General features: G+C 44.6%; 1 protein-coding gene across 6 annotated transcripts in view; it reads left to right on the top strand.

The window, feature by feature from the left end:
* The window catches only part of CNGB1 (cyclic nucleotide gated channel subunit beta 1), a 77,473-nt gene that overhangs the window by 9,957 nt on the left and 47,962 nt on the right, over nucleotides 1–19,554 (top strand). For all 6 annotated transcript variants that reach the window (XR_012236627.1, XM_073605609.1, XM_073605610.1 and 3 more), the window contains exons 10-17: nucleotides 1,801–1,930; nucleotides 2,013–2,106; nucleotides 2,495–2,537; nucleotides 2,625–2,649; nucleotides 2,740–2,754; nucleotides 11,974–12,034; nucleotides 12,940–12,976; nucleotides 17,452–17,559. Coding sequence is in view for 5 of the 6 variants with exons in the window: in XM_073605609.1 (XP_073461710.1) it covers nucleotides 1,801–1,930; nucleotides 2,013–2,106; nucleotides 2,495–2,537; nucleotides 2,625–2,649; nucleotides 2,740–2,754; nucleotides 11,974–12,034; nucleotides 12,940–12,976; nucleotides 17,452–17,559 (513 nt within the window). In the remaining variant the exon portion in view is untranslated. The remainder of the gene's footprint in view (nucleotides 1–1,800; nucleotides 1,931–2,012; nucleotides 2,107–2,494; nucleotides 2,538–2,624; nucleotides 2,650–2,739; nucleotides 2,755–11,973; nucleotides 12,035–12,939; nucleotides 12,977–17,451; nucleotides 17,560–19,554) is intronic.

Here is a 19,554-nt window from a genome sequence, read left to right as displayed (position 1 = left end):
GTTCGCTGTCCAGTGAAGGGAAGACAAAAATAACCTTATTTAGCCATACAAATATAAGATGCCTAGAGACATCGCACGTGTACATGACCAGTTAAGGGGGAGCAATCCCTGGAGTGTCTAACCATGCCTGCCAACTATTGAAGAATTTGCGAGTGGCGTTCCTGTGCTGATAAGTCAGGTCCAAGAATTAGGTGCTGGTCAGAAGAGGGTAATTGGTAAAGACAGGAAAGAATGATGTACATTCAAAACTAAAAGATTTGTAAAAAGCCCAATGTGGCAGAAACGAGGACAAATGCCAACCCGAGCAGAGACTGAACTCAATTCTATTTTACTTATTCTACATGGTAGAAGATGATGGTGGGGCAGATTGGAGGGGTAGAAGGTGATGGCTGGACAGATTCAATGGGTAGAAAGAGATGGTAGGGCAGAATAGAGGGGTAGAAAATCATGGCCGGACAGATCGGACAGGTAGAAAGTGATAGTAGGGCAGGTTGAAGGCGCAAAAAGTGATGATTAGGCAGATTATAGGAAAAGAAGGGCATGGTAGGGTAGAGTGGAATGGTAAAAGATGATGGCCATGCAGCTTGGATGGGTAGACAGTGATGATGAGGCAGATTGGAAGGGTAGAGGGTGATGGTGGGCAGTTTATAGTGGTAGAAGGTGATGGTGGGGCAGTTTGTAAGGGTAGAAGGTGATGGTAGGGCAGTTTATAGGGGTAGGAGGGGAGTGCGGGCCAATTTATAGGGGTCAAAGGTGATGGTAGTGGAGATTGGATGGGTAGAAGGTGATGGTGAGGAGGTTGGAAGTGTAGAAAGTGATGGTGAGGCAGTTTATAACGGTTGAAGGTGATGATGGGGTAGTTTATTGGGATAGAAGGTGACAGTGGGGCAGTTTTATAGGGGTTGAAGGTGATTGTGGGGCAGTTTATATTGGTCAAAAGGTGATGGTAGGGCAGATTGGATGAGTAGAAGGTGATGGTGGGGAGGTTGGAAGGGTAGAAAGTGATGGTGGGGCAGTTTATAGGGGTAGAAGGTGAGGGTCGGACTCGGGCAGTTTATAGGGGCTTGAAGGTAATGGTAGGGCAGATTAGATGGGTAGAAAATGATGGTGAGGCAGTTTATAAGGGTAGAAGGCGAGGATGGGGCAGTTTATAAGGGTAGAAGGTGATGGTGGGGCACCTTATAGGAGTTGAAGGTGATGGTAGGGCAGTTTATAGGGGTAGGAGGTGATTGTGGGCCAGTTAATAGGGGTCAAAGGTGATGGTAGGGCAGATTGGATTGGTAGAAGGTGATGGTGAGGAGGTTGGAAGGGTAGAAAGTGATGGTGAGGCAGTTTATAGGGGTAGAAGGTGAGGGTCGGACTTGGGCAGTTTATAGGGGCTTGAAGGTAATGGTAGGGCAGATTAGATGGGTAGAAAGTGATGGTGAGGCAGTTTATAAGGGTAGAAGGCGAGGATGGGGTAGTTTATAGGGGTTGAAGGTATGTTGGGGCAGTTTATATGGGTAGAAGGAGGTGGAGTGGCAGCTTACAGGGGTTGAAGGGGATGGTGGGGCAATTTATAAGGGTAGATGGTGATGGTGGGGCAATTTATAGGGGTAGATGGTGATGGTGGGGCAGATTGGATAGGTAGAAGGTAATGATGGGGAGGTTGGAAAGGTAGAAAGTGATGGAGGGGCAGTTTATTAGGGTAGATGGTGAGGGCGGGCAGTTTATAGGGCTAGAAGGTAACATTTAATACATGCAGATAGAGGAAAGAAAAGGTGATTTGCCCATTGACAAGTCTTTATTTGGTTTGTGCAGAAATGAACATCCCTCCAGTGTCCCCAGTGCACACTCCTGCACCCGTTCCTGCAGCCGCACCTACACCTGCTCCAGCTGAAGCGCCACCAGCTCCCTCTTCAGAGGTTGAGGCAGCAGTGCCAGATAAGGGGTACGTATGACACCTTGCAAGATCCCATCAGGTAACACCCGCCTGGCATGAAGTCCCATGTTCATCTTCTCTCCACCACCAGGTCTGGTAGCGGTGTGCTGACCTGGCTGATGCAGGGCCTGGGAAAGGTGGTGCCACAGCCGGAAACCACTGTGGTGGTCGCTAAGAAGGTGGAAGTGAGTTTCTGGGGGTGACCTATGGTTGGGATGTTTTTTGATGGATCTTAAATTTGAGTGGGTGGGAATTTTTTGGTGAAAAGTCACCTTATCAGGGGAGGGCACAGTCCTGTTCATGATTGGCTAGTGCAGCGATTGTCCAGGAAAGCCAAATATACTTGCAGATATAATGGACACAGTCGCCATACCACTAACTTTCATCGCTGAGGATTCTGGTCTATTCTGTGAGAAAATTGACAATGTAACATACAGCAAGAACTCACCACCCGCCCCCAGTTACCCCAGAGAAGACAAGGCAGCTGGAGACACGTCAGAGAGGATAACGCACAAAGTTCAGGTTGGATCTGCCCACTTTACTGACTTTCTACCTGTTGTGTCTGATTGACAGGAAGAAAAACCAAAGGAGGAGGAAGCGTCTGCCCAAACCCCAGGTAAGCCCCTCCTCCCATCTGTCAGCTGGCAATGAAGGGGATTAAACATTTTAAGGATACTAATTTGAAAATTGTTTGTTTTCACAGCAACCAGAAAAGATTCTAAAGCCAGGTGAGTGCAGGAACCACAATGGAAGCTTCTATAATAAAATCTGTGCCATCATCACATATATAACTTATATTTATTTGTTCCCACCCCCAGCGCGGAGAGTACGGGGTGAGTAATAATGTCTGGATGACAATAGTCATCTTTTTCTTGCCATGTCTCTTTACTCCTCTTGTTTTCTTTTATGTTTTATGCTTTCTTATAAATCCGATTCTATATATCAGATCCTATATATTCGATCCTATATATCATATCCTATCCTACATATCTGACCCTATATATGCTTTCTTATAAATCCTATCCTATATATCTATTATAGATCCTATATATATGCGATCCTACATATCTGATATATCTGTATATCATATCTGATATACAGTGCCTTGAAAAAGTATTCATACCCCTTTGAAATGTTCCACATTTTGTCATGTTACAACCAAAAACATAAATGTATTTTATTGGGATTTTATGTTATAGATCAACACAAAGTGGCACATAATTATGAAGTGGAAGGAAAATAATAAATGGTTTTCAACATTTTTTACAAATAAATGTAAAAAGTGTGGGGTGCATTTGTATTCAGCCCCCCTGAGTCAATACTTTGCAGAATTACCTTTTTGTGCAATTGCATCTGCAAGTCTTTTTGGGGATGTCTCTACCAGCTTTGCACATCTAGGAGAGGAGAGTGAAATTTTTGCCAATCATTCTTTGCAAAATAACTCAAGCTCTGTCAGATTGGATGGAGAGCATCTGTGTACAGCAATTTTCACGTCTTGTCACAGATTCTCAATTGGATTTAGGTCTGGCCTTTGAATGGGCCATTCTAACACATGGATATGCTTTGATCTAAACCATTCCATTGTAGCTCTGGCTGTTAGAGTCGTTGTTGTTGCTGGAAGGTAAACTTCTGCCCCAGTCTCAAGTCTTTTGCAGACTCGAACAGGTTTTCTAAGATTTCCCTGTATTTGGCTCCATCCATCTTCCCATCAGCTCTGACCAGCTTCCCTGTCTCGCCTATAGAAAAGCATCCCCAAAACATGATGTTGCCACCACCATGTTTCATGGTGGGGATGGTGTGTTCAGGGTGATGTGCAGTGTTAGTTTTCAGCCACACATAGCGTTTTGCTTTTAGGCCAAAAAGTTAAATTTTGGCGTCATCTGATCAGAGCACCTTCTTCTACATGTTTGCTGTGTCCCCCACATGGCTTCTTGCAAACTGCAAACTGGACTTTTTATGGCTTTCAACAATGACTTTCTTCTTTGCATTCTTCCATAAAAGGCCAGATATGTGGAGAGCACGACTAATAGTTGTCCTGTGGACAGATTCTCCCACCTGAGCTGTGGATCTCTGCAGCTCCTCCGGAGTTACCATGGGTCTCTTGGCTGCTTCTCTGATTAATGCTCTCCTTGCCCGGCCTGTCAGTTTAGGTGGATGACCATGTCTTGGTAAAAAAAAAAAAAAAAAAAAAAAAAAAAGGAGCATGCAACAAGTGCAACAGGGGCCGCCCCCTTGATCTTGTAAGGCAGAAATAAAGGTAATGGAGTAAATAAAAGGCAACCATGTGCCACTTCTATTGAGTACACAGTATCTGATACATTTTGTAGTCATAAACAATCACATTAAAAGCGGGATTCCGGCCTTAAAAAAAAAATAAAAGTCAGCAGCTACAAACACTGTAGCTGCTGACTTTAAATAAGTACTTACCTGTCCCTCGGCTCTTGGGTCCCGGCACCGCCATCCTAGGTAAGGGAAACAGGCAGTGGAGCCTTGCGGCTTCACTGCCTGTTTCCTACTGCGCACGCACGAGCGGCGCGGCACTCTGAATGGCCCCGTGGTGTTCTGGGAACACACACAGTTCCCAGAAGACAATGGGGCCGCTCACTGAGGAGAAGAACACGCCGCGGAAAAGGACGAGGCAGATTAGGAAGACTGCCTAGCAACAAGTGTTTAGGTAAGTTTAAAAAAAAAATTTTTTCAAATTTTTTTTTTCATTTTTTTTTTAGGATTTTTGGTGAATTTTTTTTTTCAGGGTGGCCCTCCACTTTAAAATATACAAAAAGTACACCAATTAATACATAGACACATATATCAAACCCAAAGCTAATAATCCAGGCACTGCCAGAGTCAAGCTGAAGTCAATCCATGAAGATTTGTAGCATACATCCCGACATGTTTCGGAAATTTTATTGGTACATATTTTCCTTAATCAGGGGAGGTTTATACTTGGGTGACGTTATCTGCAACATAGCATTTGTACAATAGTACATAAAAAAAACAAGTGATTTTACATAAATGAGCTATATAGTATTTAGGCTTAAAAGGTACTATAGGGTTCATTGAAAAGACATGGGGAAATGGTAAAAACAATTGTGGGGAATCCACGTTGACTGAAAGAGTCCTCATGGACACAAAGATGGACAAGCGTGCAACCCAGGGCCGACCACTGATTCACATCCACAAGAGACGCCCCGATGTTAAACCAGCAAAGGAGTATTGCTGTCTGAAAGGCCATAAATACACAAAGGAAATTCAATCAATGTTTTTAGAATAAATTTACAAGCACAACTAGTGTGCTGTAACAACAGGACATTGGCACGTGTTATCCAGAATTGCCTATATAAAACTAGTATGTTACTTTTCACTGTGCTGATAGAGGTGCAGACATCACAGCGGCAGTCCTCAGACTGAGACATGCCAGCTGTGTCTGAGCACTCTAAATAGTGAGTCAGCTGATGAGAGAGCCAATCCTCACAGGTTGTTTGGGTAATGCTGGTTGTTCTGCCCCATTAGCTGTATGAAAAACAGCTGAGGCCAGAATTCAGAGTGTCTCTCTGATGTGGAGGCGCATGGCGTAGCCCTGCCCCTCAGGGCGTAATGACGTCACGCGCCAACACGTCACCGGCGAAAGGAAAGTCCCCACCTGTGTTAGAGAAACAAAGTGGGGTAGGAGCTCCTCCTCGCACATGTGGCCCACATGGAGACAAGGAGAACCCCGTCATCCATTTAGCCATGCACGGGTGGAGCCTGCCCACCGGGTGTTTGTGAAGAAACAGCGCAGCCCAGGGAGCACGCCATACGCCACCCAGTGGACAAAGATGACAATAACAGCCAAAATGTGAACAATGAAAAATACATGAAAATAACCAAAAACAAACGATAAAAATGCAGAGGAAAAAGAAAGAAAGAAACATGACAATTAAATATCAAATGGACATGGTTAACAATAAAGTGAATCATCCACATTGCACGCATGCACTTATAGAAAGGATGATATAGTCACAGAGCTGTACTGCAAGAGGAAAATTTAGTTTAGAGGTACTAAAGTGTTACTAATTGTAATGTCCCCATACTGTCAAAAAGGGCGCCTTCATAGCTAATAAATTTGTGAAGCCATGTTGTGAGGGATGTAGCGTAGAAATGCCATATCCGGAACTTGAAAAAAGAAGCTATAAATTCAATTCACAGCCCCCTGAAACAAAGCCGGGAAGAAAAGATTTAAAGTTGAAAGCTTCATTTAGGCCAGGTGGTGAGGTGGCCTGTAAATTAAATATCCATCTCGACTCACATTGGAGGAGACGCTTGTTAAAGTCACCGCCTCTGGAGTTGAAGTGGATACGATCAGTTAAAGATATGGCATTTCTATACTAGATCCATAATACCATGGCTTCAAATTTATAAGCTATGAAGGCGCTCTTTTTGACAGTATGGGGACATTACAATTAGTGACACTTTAGCACCTCCATATTGCGATTTATCTCTCACAGTACAGCTCTGTGACTATATCATCATTTCTATAATTGCATGCGTGCAATGTGGATGATTCACTTTATTGTTAACCATGTCCATTTGATATTTATTTGCCATGTATCTTTCTCTCTTTTTCCTCTGCATTTTTATTGTTTGTTTTTGGTTATTTTCATGTATTTTTCATTGTACACATGTTGGCTGTTACTGTCCTCTTTGTCCACTGGGTGGCGAATTGTGTGCTCCCTGGGCTGCGCTGTTTCTTCGCAAAACACCCGGCGGGTAGGCTCCACCCCTGCATGGCTAAATGGATGATGGGGTTCTCCTTGTCTCCATGGGGGCCATATGTGCAGGGAGGAGCTCCTACCTGTACCCACTGTGTTTCTCTAACACAGATGGGGACTTTACTTTCGCCGGTGCGTGACGTCATCACGCCCCGCGCCTCCGCGTCAGAGAGACACTCTGAATTCTGGCCTCAGCTGTTTTTCATACAGCCAATGTGGCAGAACAACCAGCATTACCCAAACAACCTGTGAGGATTGTCTCTCTCATCAGCTGACTCACTATTAATGGCCCGTACACGCGATCCGAATATCGTACAAAAACTGTCGTCCGAGGAAGAATCGCACGATTTTCGGATCGTGTGTACACTACTTTTGACAGCCGATCACGACAGTTCATCCGATATTATTCGATCGGACATGCGCGAAAATTTTCCTTGTACGATTCCAGATTGTACGATTTTAATTTAGTCAGTATAGTTGTTGTCCGAAAATACAATACAAATACATTACTACACATGACATCACTTCTGATTTTTTTTTTCTGTCGTACGAGAATTTTCGTGACTCTATTTACCTATTCAATTTCTACTTGCGACTATTAAGCGAAAAAGCTCCTACGATCTGTCGTACAATATTCGGATCGTGTGTACGGGCCATTATAGTGCTCACACAGCTGGCATGTCTCAGTCTGAGGCCTGCCGCTCTGATGTCTGCACCTCTATCAGCACAGTGAAAGGTAACATACTAGTTTATATAGGCAATTCTGGGTAACACACGCCCTTGTCCTGTTGTTACAGCACACTAGTTCTGCTTGTATATTTATTCTAAAAACATTGATTGAATTTCCTTTGTTTATATATGGCCTTTCAGACAGCAATACTCCTTTGCTGGTTTAACATCGGGGCGTCTCTTGTGGATGTGAATCAGTGGTCGGCCCTGGGTTGCATGCTTTTCCATCTTTGTGTCCATGCAAACTGTTTCAGCCAACGTGGATTCCCCACAATTGTTTTTACCATTACCCCATGTCTTTTTAATGAACCCCTTTATGTAAGTACCTTTAAGCCCAAATACTATATAATTCATTATGTAAAAACACTTGTTTTTTTTATGTACTATTGTACAAATACTATGTAACTATATCTATGTTGCAGATAAAGATAAAGTCACCCAAGTAAAAATCTCCCGATGAAGGAAAATATGTACCAATAAAATTTCCGAAATATGTCGGGATGTATGCTACAAATCTTCATGGACTGACCTCAGCTTGATTCTGGTAGTGCCTAGATTATTAGCTTTGGGTTTGATATATATGTCTATGTATTAATTGGTTCATTGGTGTACTTTTTGTATATTTTAATGAGATTGTTTATGACTACAAAATTTATCAGATACTGCGTACTCAATCAAAGTGGCACATGGTTGCCTTTTATTTACTCCATTACCTTTATTTCTGCCTTAAAAGTCCAAGGGGGCTGCCCCTGTTGCATGCTCCTTTTTTCTCATGTTTTAAAGATGTTGGCAGTCCTACACATTTAACTCCCATAAATAACCTTCTTCTGCCATGTCTTGGTAGGTTTTCAGTTGTGCCATGCTCTTTCTATTTTCAGATGATGGATAGAACAGTGCTCTGTGAGATGTTCAAAGCTTGGAATCTTTTTTTATAACCTAACCCTGCTTTAAACTTCTCCCCTTTTTTATCCCTGACCTGTCTGGTGTGTTCCTTGGCCTTCATAATACTGTTTGATCATTAAGGTTCTCTAACAAACCTCTGAGGGCTTCACAGAACAGCTGTATTTATACTGAGATTAAATTACACACAGGTGGACTCTAACTACTAATTAGGTGACTTCTGAAGGCAATTGGTTCCTCTAGATTTTAGTTAGGGGTATCAAAGTAAAGGGGGCTGAATACAAATGCACGCCACACTTTTCAGCTATTTATTGTAAAAAAAATTGAAAACCATTTATCATTTTCCTTCCACTTCACAATTATGTGCCACTGTGTGTTAGTCTATCACATAAAATCCCAAGAAAATACAGTTAAGTTTTTTGGTGTAACATGACAAAATGTGGAAAATTTCAAAAGGGTGTGAATACTTTTTCAAGGCACTGTATAGGCTATAAATTCTATCCTATATATCAAATCCTACACATCCTATTTATCAGATGTTATATCCTATTTTATATGTAGCAAAGTCTCTAGCCTCCTCCAGTCTAATGAGAACATTCAGGGCCAAAGATATCTGACATCCTTCTGTATGTGGTGGGTTGTGAGGCATAGTGGGTGCAAGGTGGATAAAGTTATTGGCCGCCAGACACTTCTTGGATGTAAAAGAGGTTTTATTTCTCTTAACATTCCTTTTTTATATTTTAAAGGGGGAAAGAGGGTTAGGGCCAGGCCACCCTTAATCAGTTGCAATTTCAATTGGCATACTCTGAGACTTCAATAGGAGAACAGCCCCCAGCAAGGTGCCACATCTGCACGTGTAGGATTGCTGTCTTGTATGGCAACAGTCTAACAATTCCTAACACAACTCGTTACAGTCCTCTTTGCTTCACTACAACTTCTACTTGTAGCTCTTCAGCCCCTTGAGCTTCTGGTCTCTCACTGGACCCTCTGATTCACTAACTCTGAATCCCTGAAGCTTCTCAAAGTTTTGCGGTGGTATCTCTCTCAAGCGTCACCCCCGCGTTCCTGCTGGGTCCCTAGCTTGGCACTCCAGTTACTTCTCAAGCTTCACCTCTGCTAACCGGCTTGGTCCCTGGCGGGACTCACAAGGCTGCTCTGCAAGCCTCACCTCCCCTGGCTGGGTCCCTGACTTGATAATCGCCTGAAGTTTCCTGATTCTCCACTGTGCCCATTCTGTGAGAATGCTGCTCCAGTACTCACTGTGGTCCCTGGTAAAGGTGGTTGGTCTCTTAGTGGCATCAGCTTCCCCTCTACCTCCGACCACGACAGGTTTTCCGGCCAGCAGAACAGTCACTTATGGTTGGACTGCAAGCCGCAATCCCAACCCTGTGCTGCCCTCTTACTTCTGGATAGGCCCTCACACAGCCTGGCAGCCAGATACTCCCAGGATAGGCCCAATCTTCAGCCTAGCAGCCCAGGGCGTATGACACATGTCCACCCAGACAGCCGTCCAGGTGGCACACAACATAGATCATCTGATAGATACCCCATATACTCATAACCTGACCTTGGGTTGCCCTTCTCGTATCACCACCAAGTACCTGACCACCTAGTGATAGAAGAGAAAACTGCAACAAGGCCAAACTTAGGGAGAAATCAATGGATCTCTAGCAATTGACCAGGGTAACTACTCCTGGCAAGTAAATTTATGAGGAGCTCCCTTAATAAACCCCAGGGCGGTACATATATATCATATCCTGTCTTATATATTTGATCCTATATAGAAGATCCTCCTTTATTCTATACAGTATATAATATCCTATAAATCCCACCCTATGTATACAATATCCATCCTATTCTATCCTATCCGATGCATTCTACCACATACAGTATATCTGATTCTATATATCCTTTATATCTGATCCTATATACCATATATATATATATATATATATATATATATATATATATATATATATATATATATATATATATATATATATATATATATATATATATATATATATATATATATACCTATATATCCCATCCTTTATATCCTTTCCTATATATTGTAAATTATATCCTCTTTATCTGATTCTAAAACGTATATGTATATATATATATATATATATATATATATATATATATATATATATATATATATAATCAGACCCTTTATACTGTATAGCCACAGGCAGAGCACACACAGGCGCAATACACATAGGTAGAGTACACACAGGCAGATTGAGCACAGGCAGAATAAACACATGATCTGCAGCGTGTGTCAGTGTTACCGACACCCCAAATGCAGGTCGCAAATGCAGTGCATTTGCTTGCACCAGATCGCATTCTACAGTAGTACCATGCAACCTGGTTGCTGTGCGTTTTTAGTGTATGCACTACTTTTGGTTTCACATGATTTCAGCCTGTTTAAATGAATGGACTGAAATTGCACTTCACCCATATAACATGTGAATCACACAGGAATGCACAGTGCATTCCAGTGCGCTTCATGGTGTGAACTGCCCCACAGGCAGCGTACATACAGGCAGACCGCACACAGGTATTTGTTGCTGTGATAACATGATATTACTGGTGGATATTTGTCACCATCCATGTTATATCACTTTTTCTATACGAGTAAAGACGTTCCATGTTTGTGAAGTCTGTCCATCATCCAAATCATGCTGCCATAGCTTCCACAACATTTCCAGAATACGCCCCTTTTTAACCAATGACACCACCAAGCTTCTAATTCACTCCCTGCTTATCTCTCGCCTCGACTACTGCAACTCCCTCCTCATTGGATTACCTTTACATAGACTATCTCCCCTTCAGTCCATAATGAATGCCAATGCAAGAATCATCCACCTTACCAACCATTCAGTGTCTTCCACCCCTCTCTGCCAATCCCTTCATTGGCTTCCACTCACCCAACGAATAAAATTCAATGTACTAACAATAACTTACAAAGCCATCCATAACTCTGCCCCCAGCTATATCACTAACCTAGTCCCAAAATACCAACCAAGCCGCTCTCTTCGGTCATCCCAAGACCTCCTTCTCTCTAGCTCCCTTGTCACCTCCTCCCATGCTGGCCTCCAGGATTTCTCCAGAGCTTCTCCCATCCTTTGGAACTCCCTACCCCAATCTGTCCGACTGTCCCCTAATCTATCCATCTTTAGACGATCCCTGAAAATCCTTCTCTTCAAAGAAGCCTATCCTGCTTCTAACTAACACTGTATTACTCCCTCCATCCGCTCATCCCCCCTCAGCTATTACCTTTTGTATCAATTGACCCTTCCTTTTTAGATTGTAAGCTCTAATGAGCAGGGCCCTCTGATTCCTCTTGTACCAAATTGTAATGTAACGTAATGTCTGCCCTCATGTTGTAAAGCACTGCGCAGACTGTTGGCGCTATATAAAACTTGTATAATATAATAATCATAGTTTAGAGTTGAGCGACTCTGGATTAGCCATAATGTTTTAATGACCCCCATCCCCTCTCCCCATGGTTCGGTACTAAGAACATTGTTCACACAGATATATAGAAAACACTAAGTACGCCCCGTTAATAATGATACTTATATACAACCCAAGATTGCCAACTATCCCTAAAGGAGCAGCACACTGCGCTAGATCAATAATATACAAATGTTTTGTTGGCAGAGTTCTGAGCTGGATCACTCAGGGACTGGAGAAGGTCATCCCACAGCCCGTGACAAAACAGGTACGCTAATGTGATGAAACACCGCCATTTTGTTGTATGAAGATCTTTATGTACATAGAGAGTACCAACATATCCAGATTGTAGGGTCAACCGGATGGTGTGTGTGCGCGTTTATGGTAACCCCCCTATGGGCATATGGGCCCGTGATGATACTCCCTGGATAGGGTATGTGGGGCCATAGAGTACCCCTATATGGTGTATGTGTGCCTGTGGCGAACCGCCCCTTTATGGTGTATGTGTGCCTATAATGAACTCTCTGAATAGTGTATGGGTGCCCATGGTGAACAATCTGGATGTTGCATGTGGGCCTATGCTGATCCTCTGGATAGTTATGTGTTCCCATTGTGGCTCCCCTGTTTAGTACATGTCTGTTTATGTTCAACCCTCAGATGGTGTTTATGGTAACCCCCCTATGGGCATATGGGCCCGTGATGATACTCCCTGCATAGGGTATGTGGGGCCATAGAGTAACCCTATTTGGTGTATGTGTGCCTGTGGCGAACCGCCCCTTTATGGTGTATGTGTGCCTATAATGAACTCTCTGAATAGTGTATGGGTGCCCATGGCGAACATCCTGGATGTTGCATGTGGGCCTATGCTGATCCTATGGATAGTTATGTGTTCCCATTGTGGCTCCCCTGTTTAGTACATGTCTGTTTATGTTCAACCCTCAGATGGTGTTTGTGGGCCCATGGAGGCCCCCTGTGTGGTGTTCATAAGCCCATGTAGAACCTTCCCGTATTGTGTTTGTGGGCCCACAGAGACCCCCTGTATGGTGTTTCTAGGCCCATGGAGACCCCACTGTATGACGTTTGTGGGTCCATGGTAATACCCGAATGACAGTGTAGGCTTCCTGTTCTGTCTTCATATTGTGACAACACACATCATTTTCTCCTTCCCAACAGGACTCACAGAACCTTATGCTCTGCCAAGTGGAGCAAAGTAAGTGTGTGCTCATTAATCCTCTTTCCTCCCGTTGCATTATGGGTGTTTGTTATAATTAGATTAGTGAGGCTCAGGTGCTGTGAATGTGGGTCAGACAAGCTCTGTACGGCCTGTCAGTGTCAGGGAGAGATTGGGGTATTCTGACCAAACGTCTCACTATGGGGTCACCACCTGTCATGTGACTTCACCCCATGATGGAATTTTATTCCTGCACTACACAGGTCCTCACAAGACTTTTATTGAATCCACGTGGTGGTGGAAACCGGTCATTGACAAATATAAGAAACCATTATGCAAATTGTGAGCTTTGCTCATGTAAAATGCATACCGAGCATCAGACAGGTTCGTAGCCGCCACACACTATGAGTCTGATATCCCCAGCCTTTAGAGGGCAGCAAGACGTGGCTTATCCTTAATAAACCAAGATGGAGATATAACACACTCACTTTGGGCAGGCTCACTCCCAAGCACAAGAAAATATGTGCCTGTGACTATTCATATTCATACCTCCACATGCCAGGCCTGATGCCTCAGCATGGTAGAATCCTTTTCATAGAGATTGGATGTTGGTTGGAAGATCTGATCAGTGAAGGATCTCTCCATAGATGGTGCACAGATACGGGAAAGTCTATTCCTAGGACAGACCCCTCTGGTTGCATCATATGATCGTGAACTGGTAGCACACATTCCAGAATATATATCCCGGATGATCAAACCTTCCCCCACCTATGTAATTTAGTGTGCAGAAACAATTGTTTCTAGAACGATCTTTTGGTGGTCAGATCTTCCACCTATGGCCTATATGGGGTACGATGATGGATGGCGCTTGGTGTGGTTCAGTCTGGACGATATTAATTGTTTTCTCTTCTCCTTTGTTTCAGAGGGAAGTGGGGTGTAACTGACCCCTGAAACAATGGAAAACAGAAGACCGGCACCCTCTCCATCCGCTTCGTCCACCTCACCATCCAGTCTAATGACCATGACCAGGATAGAGAATGCACTTCATTCTCAGACTGATGACGGCCATCCAGTGGATTTCGGAGGCTTGTAGCGCCTAGTTTCGGGTTTAGCTGCGGACATCCCCTGTAACCAAAGTCTTAGCAATCTTAGCTGGACAAACAACAGCAGCAATCTATTAATATGTGTACAGTGACCGACATACCGCCAGAACTTTCCATCTATTACATGACTGGCAGGATCCAGACCCAAAATGTGATGTGTTCACTGTCAGGACTGAGGGGAGAGACTTGAATAAAATGAGAAATACCAGTACTCGTCGTGATTTCTGTTCTGATTGGTGGATGAGGATCAATGCAGTGAGCAACCAATCACTGACAGCTGTGAAAGCAGAGTTCTGATTGGTTTTAGGCTACATCTTATATGAATAAACAGGCTGTGTCTGTGGGGCTGCCCCCAAAGAGCTCTGAATCCCTAGTGGTGTAGTGTCTGTCCTGCGTGTATTGGCTTGGCACCATCTGTGCATCCCTCTGCACCTTGTCACCATCAGAGCACACCTGATGTAACCAAATTGTATTCCAGTATGTGCTGGAACAATAAGCGTACTAATAGGACATGAAAAAACCATGTCCACCCATGAAAGCCCCCCTTTTTTATTCTGGAGGCTCCACCCATGTGAAGTAAGCAGTGTATGTGTTTTGTGAATGAAAGTGACACAACCCCCAGGGTCCCACCCCCTCGCCCTGGAGTGTCCCAATTTTCTCACCTCCCCTGCAATATCACAGCAGTCTCCCCTCCACTGCAGCGTCAGCTATGCCCCCACAGCTGCCAATGTCTCCGCGCTCCTCCCTCACCTGCAGGGTCACAATTCTCTCCTCTCCCCTGCAGAGTAACAGTTTTCTTCCTCCCCTGCACAGTTCTCTCCCTTCTCCCACAATGTTACAGTGCTCTCCCCTCCCCTGCAGGATCACAGTTCTCTCCTCTCCCCTGCCAGACTGCCCCTCCCCTGCAGTATCACCATTCTCACTCCTCCCCACAATGCCACTGTTCTTACGCCGCCCCTGCATTGTTACAGTTCTCTCCCCTCCCATGCAATCTCCTAGTTTCCTCCCCTCCAGTGTCATGGTTCTCTCCCCTCCCCTGCAGTGTCACGGTTCCCTCCACTTCCCCACAGTGTCATTATTCTCTCCACTCCCCTGCAATGTTACAGTTCTCTCCCCTCCCATTCAGTCTCGTAGTTTCCTTCCCTTCCCTGCAGTGTCATGGTTCTCTGCCCTCCCCTGCAGTATCATGGTTCTCTACCCTTCCCTGCAGCGTCACAGTTTTCTCCCATCCCTTGCAGTGCCACAGTTCTCTCCCCTCCCCTGCAGTGTCACATTTATCTCACCTCTCCAGCAATATTGTAGTTTATCTCCCTCCCCTGCAGTGTCACAGTTTTCTACCCTTCTCTCCAATGTCACAGTTCTCTACCCTTCCCTCCAATGTCACAGTTCTCTCACTCCGCAGGGTTGCGGCTCTCTCTCCTCCCCCGCAGGGTCGCAGCTCTCTCCCCTTACTCTGCAGGGGGAGGAGAGAATTGTGACCCTGCAGAGTAAAAGTTCTCTTCCTCCCCTTCACAGTTCCCTCCCTTCTCCCACAATGTTACAGTTCTCTCCCCTCCCCTGTCACAGTGCCTCTCCCCTGCAGTATCACCATTCTCACTCCTCCCCGCAGTGCCACAATTCTTACCCTGCCCCCGCATTGTCACATTTCTCTCCCCTCCCATGCAATTTCCTAGTTTCCTTCCCTCCCCTGCAGTGTCATGGTTCTCTCCCCTCCCCTGTAGTGTCACAGATTTCTCCCCTCCCCTGCAGTGTAAAACTTTCCTCCCCTCCCCTGCAGTGAAATACTTTTCTCCCCTCTCCTGCGGTGAAATACTTTTCTCCCCTCCCCTGTGGTGAAATACATTTCTCCACTCCCCTGCAGTGTAATACTTTCCTCCCCTCCCCTGTGGTGTAATACTTTTCTCCACTCCCCTGCAGTGTCATAATTCTCTCCACTCCCCTGTAATATAACAATTCTCTCCCCTCCCATGCAGTAGCATAGTTTCCTTCTCTCCCCTGCAGAGTCATGGTTCTCTCCCCTTCCCTGCAGCGTCATATTTCTCTCCCCTCCCCATGCAGTGTTAAAGTTGTCTTTCCTCTCCTGCAGGATCACAGTTCTCTCCCATCCCCTGAATATGTCACAAATATCTTCCTCCCTCCCCTGCGGGGTCACTGCCCCACCACCACCAAAGTGTTACAGTTCTCTACCCTCCCCTGCCTGCAGGGTCACAGTTCTCTTCCCGCCCCTGCAGTGTCACAAATCTGTTCCTCCCTCCCCTGCAGTCTCATACTTCTCCCCACTCACATGCAGGGTCACAGACAGTTCTCCCCCTTCCCCTGCAGTGTCACTGTTCTCACATTTGTGGACTTTGGGCTCCATTTACTCAGATGCGATGATCTTTTTCTTGGCATAGATAGCCAATCTGCACAGAAAATAAAGATCAATATGTCAAACAACATGTGTTTTAACTCAGTGTACTAAGCTTTCTATTGTTTCCAGCAAAACAATGTTGCACCAATACATTGTGTGATGTCATGAAGTCCTGATGCTGTGTTTGGTCATTCAGATGACATAACATTATAAAATGTGTATCAATGCATGGGCTTTTATTTCCTGGTCTCAGGGACCAGACACTGCATGAAGGCTGACCCCAAAGAATATATGAGAAACCATTGCAGCCAATCACATCTTCCAATCCTTTGAAATCGGTTTCCTATACATTATTTGTTCCATTAACGTGGACCTGTCAATAGTCTCACATGTCCACATTTTTATATTCCTGACATGGCACAATATACATTAACAGTATAATTTCTTACAAAAGTTCCACCTTTTACTATGAAAAAGCTGTCCTTGAGCTCCTGACATGATGTCATCAGTCGGCTGCAGGCAGAAGGAAGCATTTCACCAGTCTCCTCTCCCCCCAGTGATCAGACTGTACATTGTAACTTTGTAGCAAGTCATAAGGTGAGAGGCTGCAGCAGGGTCTAATCTGTGTAATTTGTGAGCACAGCCAAGAAGTGCACAGGCACCAGGATTTATACGACTGTGCCATCTCAGTCCAGGAAATAGGTGGTGACCTTGGCTGATGAGTGAACAAAGATGGTGGTGCTGTCCTCCTTCTGATGAAAGCAGATGAATGCATTGTCAGGGGGAGTACTGTGATCTGTGTGAGAGGTAATAAACACACCCGCAAGGGTTACACGCACACATTACTCAGCATGCTGCACTTTAAATAAATTCAGACTGATTGTATCGAGGCATTTTGTGAAGATGTGATACGGCCCAAATATGCATCGCCAAATATAGAAGGGGTGGAGCTTAAAATAGGAATGACCTCTTGAAATATGGTGAAACTGGGAGAGCAGAGTGTCTAGAGATGTGCGGTTTGTTGTATGCACGATAATGCCGAGATCCTTCTCTCCCTGCAGTCTGCATCTTACCATCAGAAACGGCAGAGGACAATCTGTGTGTGGAGGATTTAGAGACCACCCCAGAGGAGCCAATAACCATTCCATTTGTGGAAGAGGAAAAGGCTGGTAGGTACCAGAAAACAATCAACAATTAACTTATCATACTTATCAAATCCAATAAAGAGCTTCCACCTGCAACCAATGAGAATTGGTCCTGTACTGGTCAGACTAATGCCCCGTACAATCGGACATTTTCCGACAACAAAACCGTGGATTTTTGTTTGAAGGATGTTGGCTCCAACTTGTCTTGCATACACACAGTCACACAAATGTTGGGGAACAATTACGAACGTAGTGGCGTACAAGACGTACGTGATATCTCCATTACGAATGCTAGTTTTACAAGACCGAGCGCTTCCGGCTCGTACTTGATTCCGAGCATGCGTGGACTTTTGTCCGACGGACTTGTGTACACATGATCGGAAAGTCCGACAACAAACATTTGTTGGCGGAAAATTTGAGAACCCGCTAGCCAACATTTGTTGGCGGAAAGTCCGACAAATGTTCGATGGAGCATACACGCAGTCAGACATTCCGCCAACAAGCTCACATCCAACATTTGTTGTCGGAAAATCCGATCGTGTGTATGGGGCATTAGGCAGAGTGAGTCCTGATTGGCTGCCATCAGTTACTACACTGATGAATCAGAACTCTTTATTCAACAAGGCTGAAAGTGTCCTTCATAAGAAAGGTAATTGGGAAATTCCTTAAAATGTGCCCACCACCAACCAGAAACACATGGAGAGCACCTAGTGCCTGTTAGATACAGAGCATGCACACTAATCCTCTGCACCTTATTAAAGTGGAGTTCCGCTGTTTTTTTTTTTATTATTCAGCAGCTACAAATACTACAGGTGGCTCGGGTATCTATGCTCGGAAGTGGGAGCAAAATATCTGTATTAGACAGGTATCTGCTCCCCCCTCCCCCCTGAAAGGTGCCAAATGTGACACTGGAAGGGGGGAGGATTCCAAAAAGCAGAAGTTCCATTTTTGGGTGGAACTCTGCTTTAATGAGCAGAATCAACTAGCACTGCCGTTATCTCAGAGAATGGGCCAACCCAGTAAATCAACATCCTCCCTTAGGACTATCAGTTGAGAGCATCTGGGGGTATCTATTAACATTCCCAGAAAAACCTGGAGGACACTTTGTTGTGAAAGGAAGAAATGGTGGTATTCTGTGTACTAGTGTACTGTGCACTACTAGTGAGACATTAAATAGGGTGCAGGATGATTTCCAGAATGGTTCCCCACAGTAGTTTGTATCCCTGCCCCTCCCACCATAATGAAATCCCCCCCAGTAGTTGGAGTCTCTGCCCCTCCCACAATGATGACATTCTTTAGCAATAGTTTGTGTCCTGCTACTCCCACAATGGGGAGTCATCACCCCCCCCCCCCCCCCCCCCCAGTAGTTTGTGTTCCTGCCCCTCCCACAATGATGCATACCTCCCAACTTTTTGAGATGGGAATGAGGGACACCTATCAGCAAAAGTATGCAAGCATAACGCACCCCTTGCCACGCCCCTTTATAGGAGAATTGTGCAAAAAACTAAATTGGTTAAACCCACAAGTGCTTTTTTACCACTACTATTCCTTTATATTGGCTTTTGGAATTTACAGATGCAGCAATTTAGAAATCAGATGAAAGGTTTAGCACTGGGAAACACCTTTTGATAGATAAAAAGTGCATTTTATATACAACTATATAGATCAGACCAAAATGAGGGACAAATGAGAAGGAATGAGGGACATTGCTCCAAATCAGGGACAGTTGGGAGCTATGACGGTGAAATTTCCCTACAGTAGTTTTTGTCTGTGCCCCTCCAACAATGGTGAGATTTCCATGGAGTGGTTTACGCCTCTGTCCCTCCATCAGTTGGCGGATTTTCCTGCAGAAGTTTGTGTCTTTGCCCCTCCCACAACAATGGTGAGATTTCGCTAAAATAGTTTGTGCCTTTACCCCTCCCATAATGGGAGCTGTCCCCACAGTAGTTTGCACTTATGCTCTTCTCACAATGATGAGGTTTCCCAGCAGGAGCTTGTGTCTCTACCCCACAATGGTGA

This window comes from Aquarana catesbeiana, linkage group LG11, assembly GCF_042186555.1.
Source record: "Aquarana catesbeiana isolate 2022-GZ linkage group LG11, ASM4218655v1, whole genome shotgun sequence".
Taxonomy (NCBI): Eukaryota; Metazoa; Chordata; class Amphibia; order Anura; family Ranidae; genus Aquarana; species Aquarana catesbeiana.
Note: the sequence above shows the minus strand (reverse complement) of the source record. Positions and strands in the feature narration are given on the sequence as shown.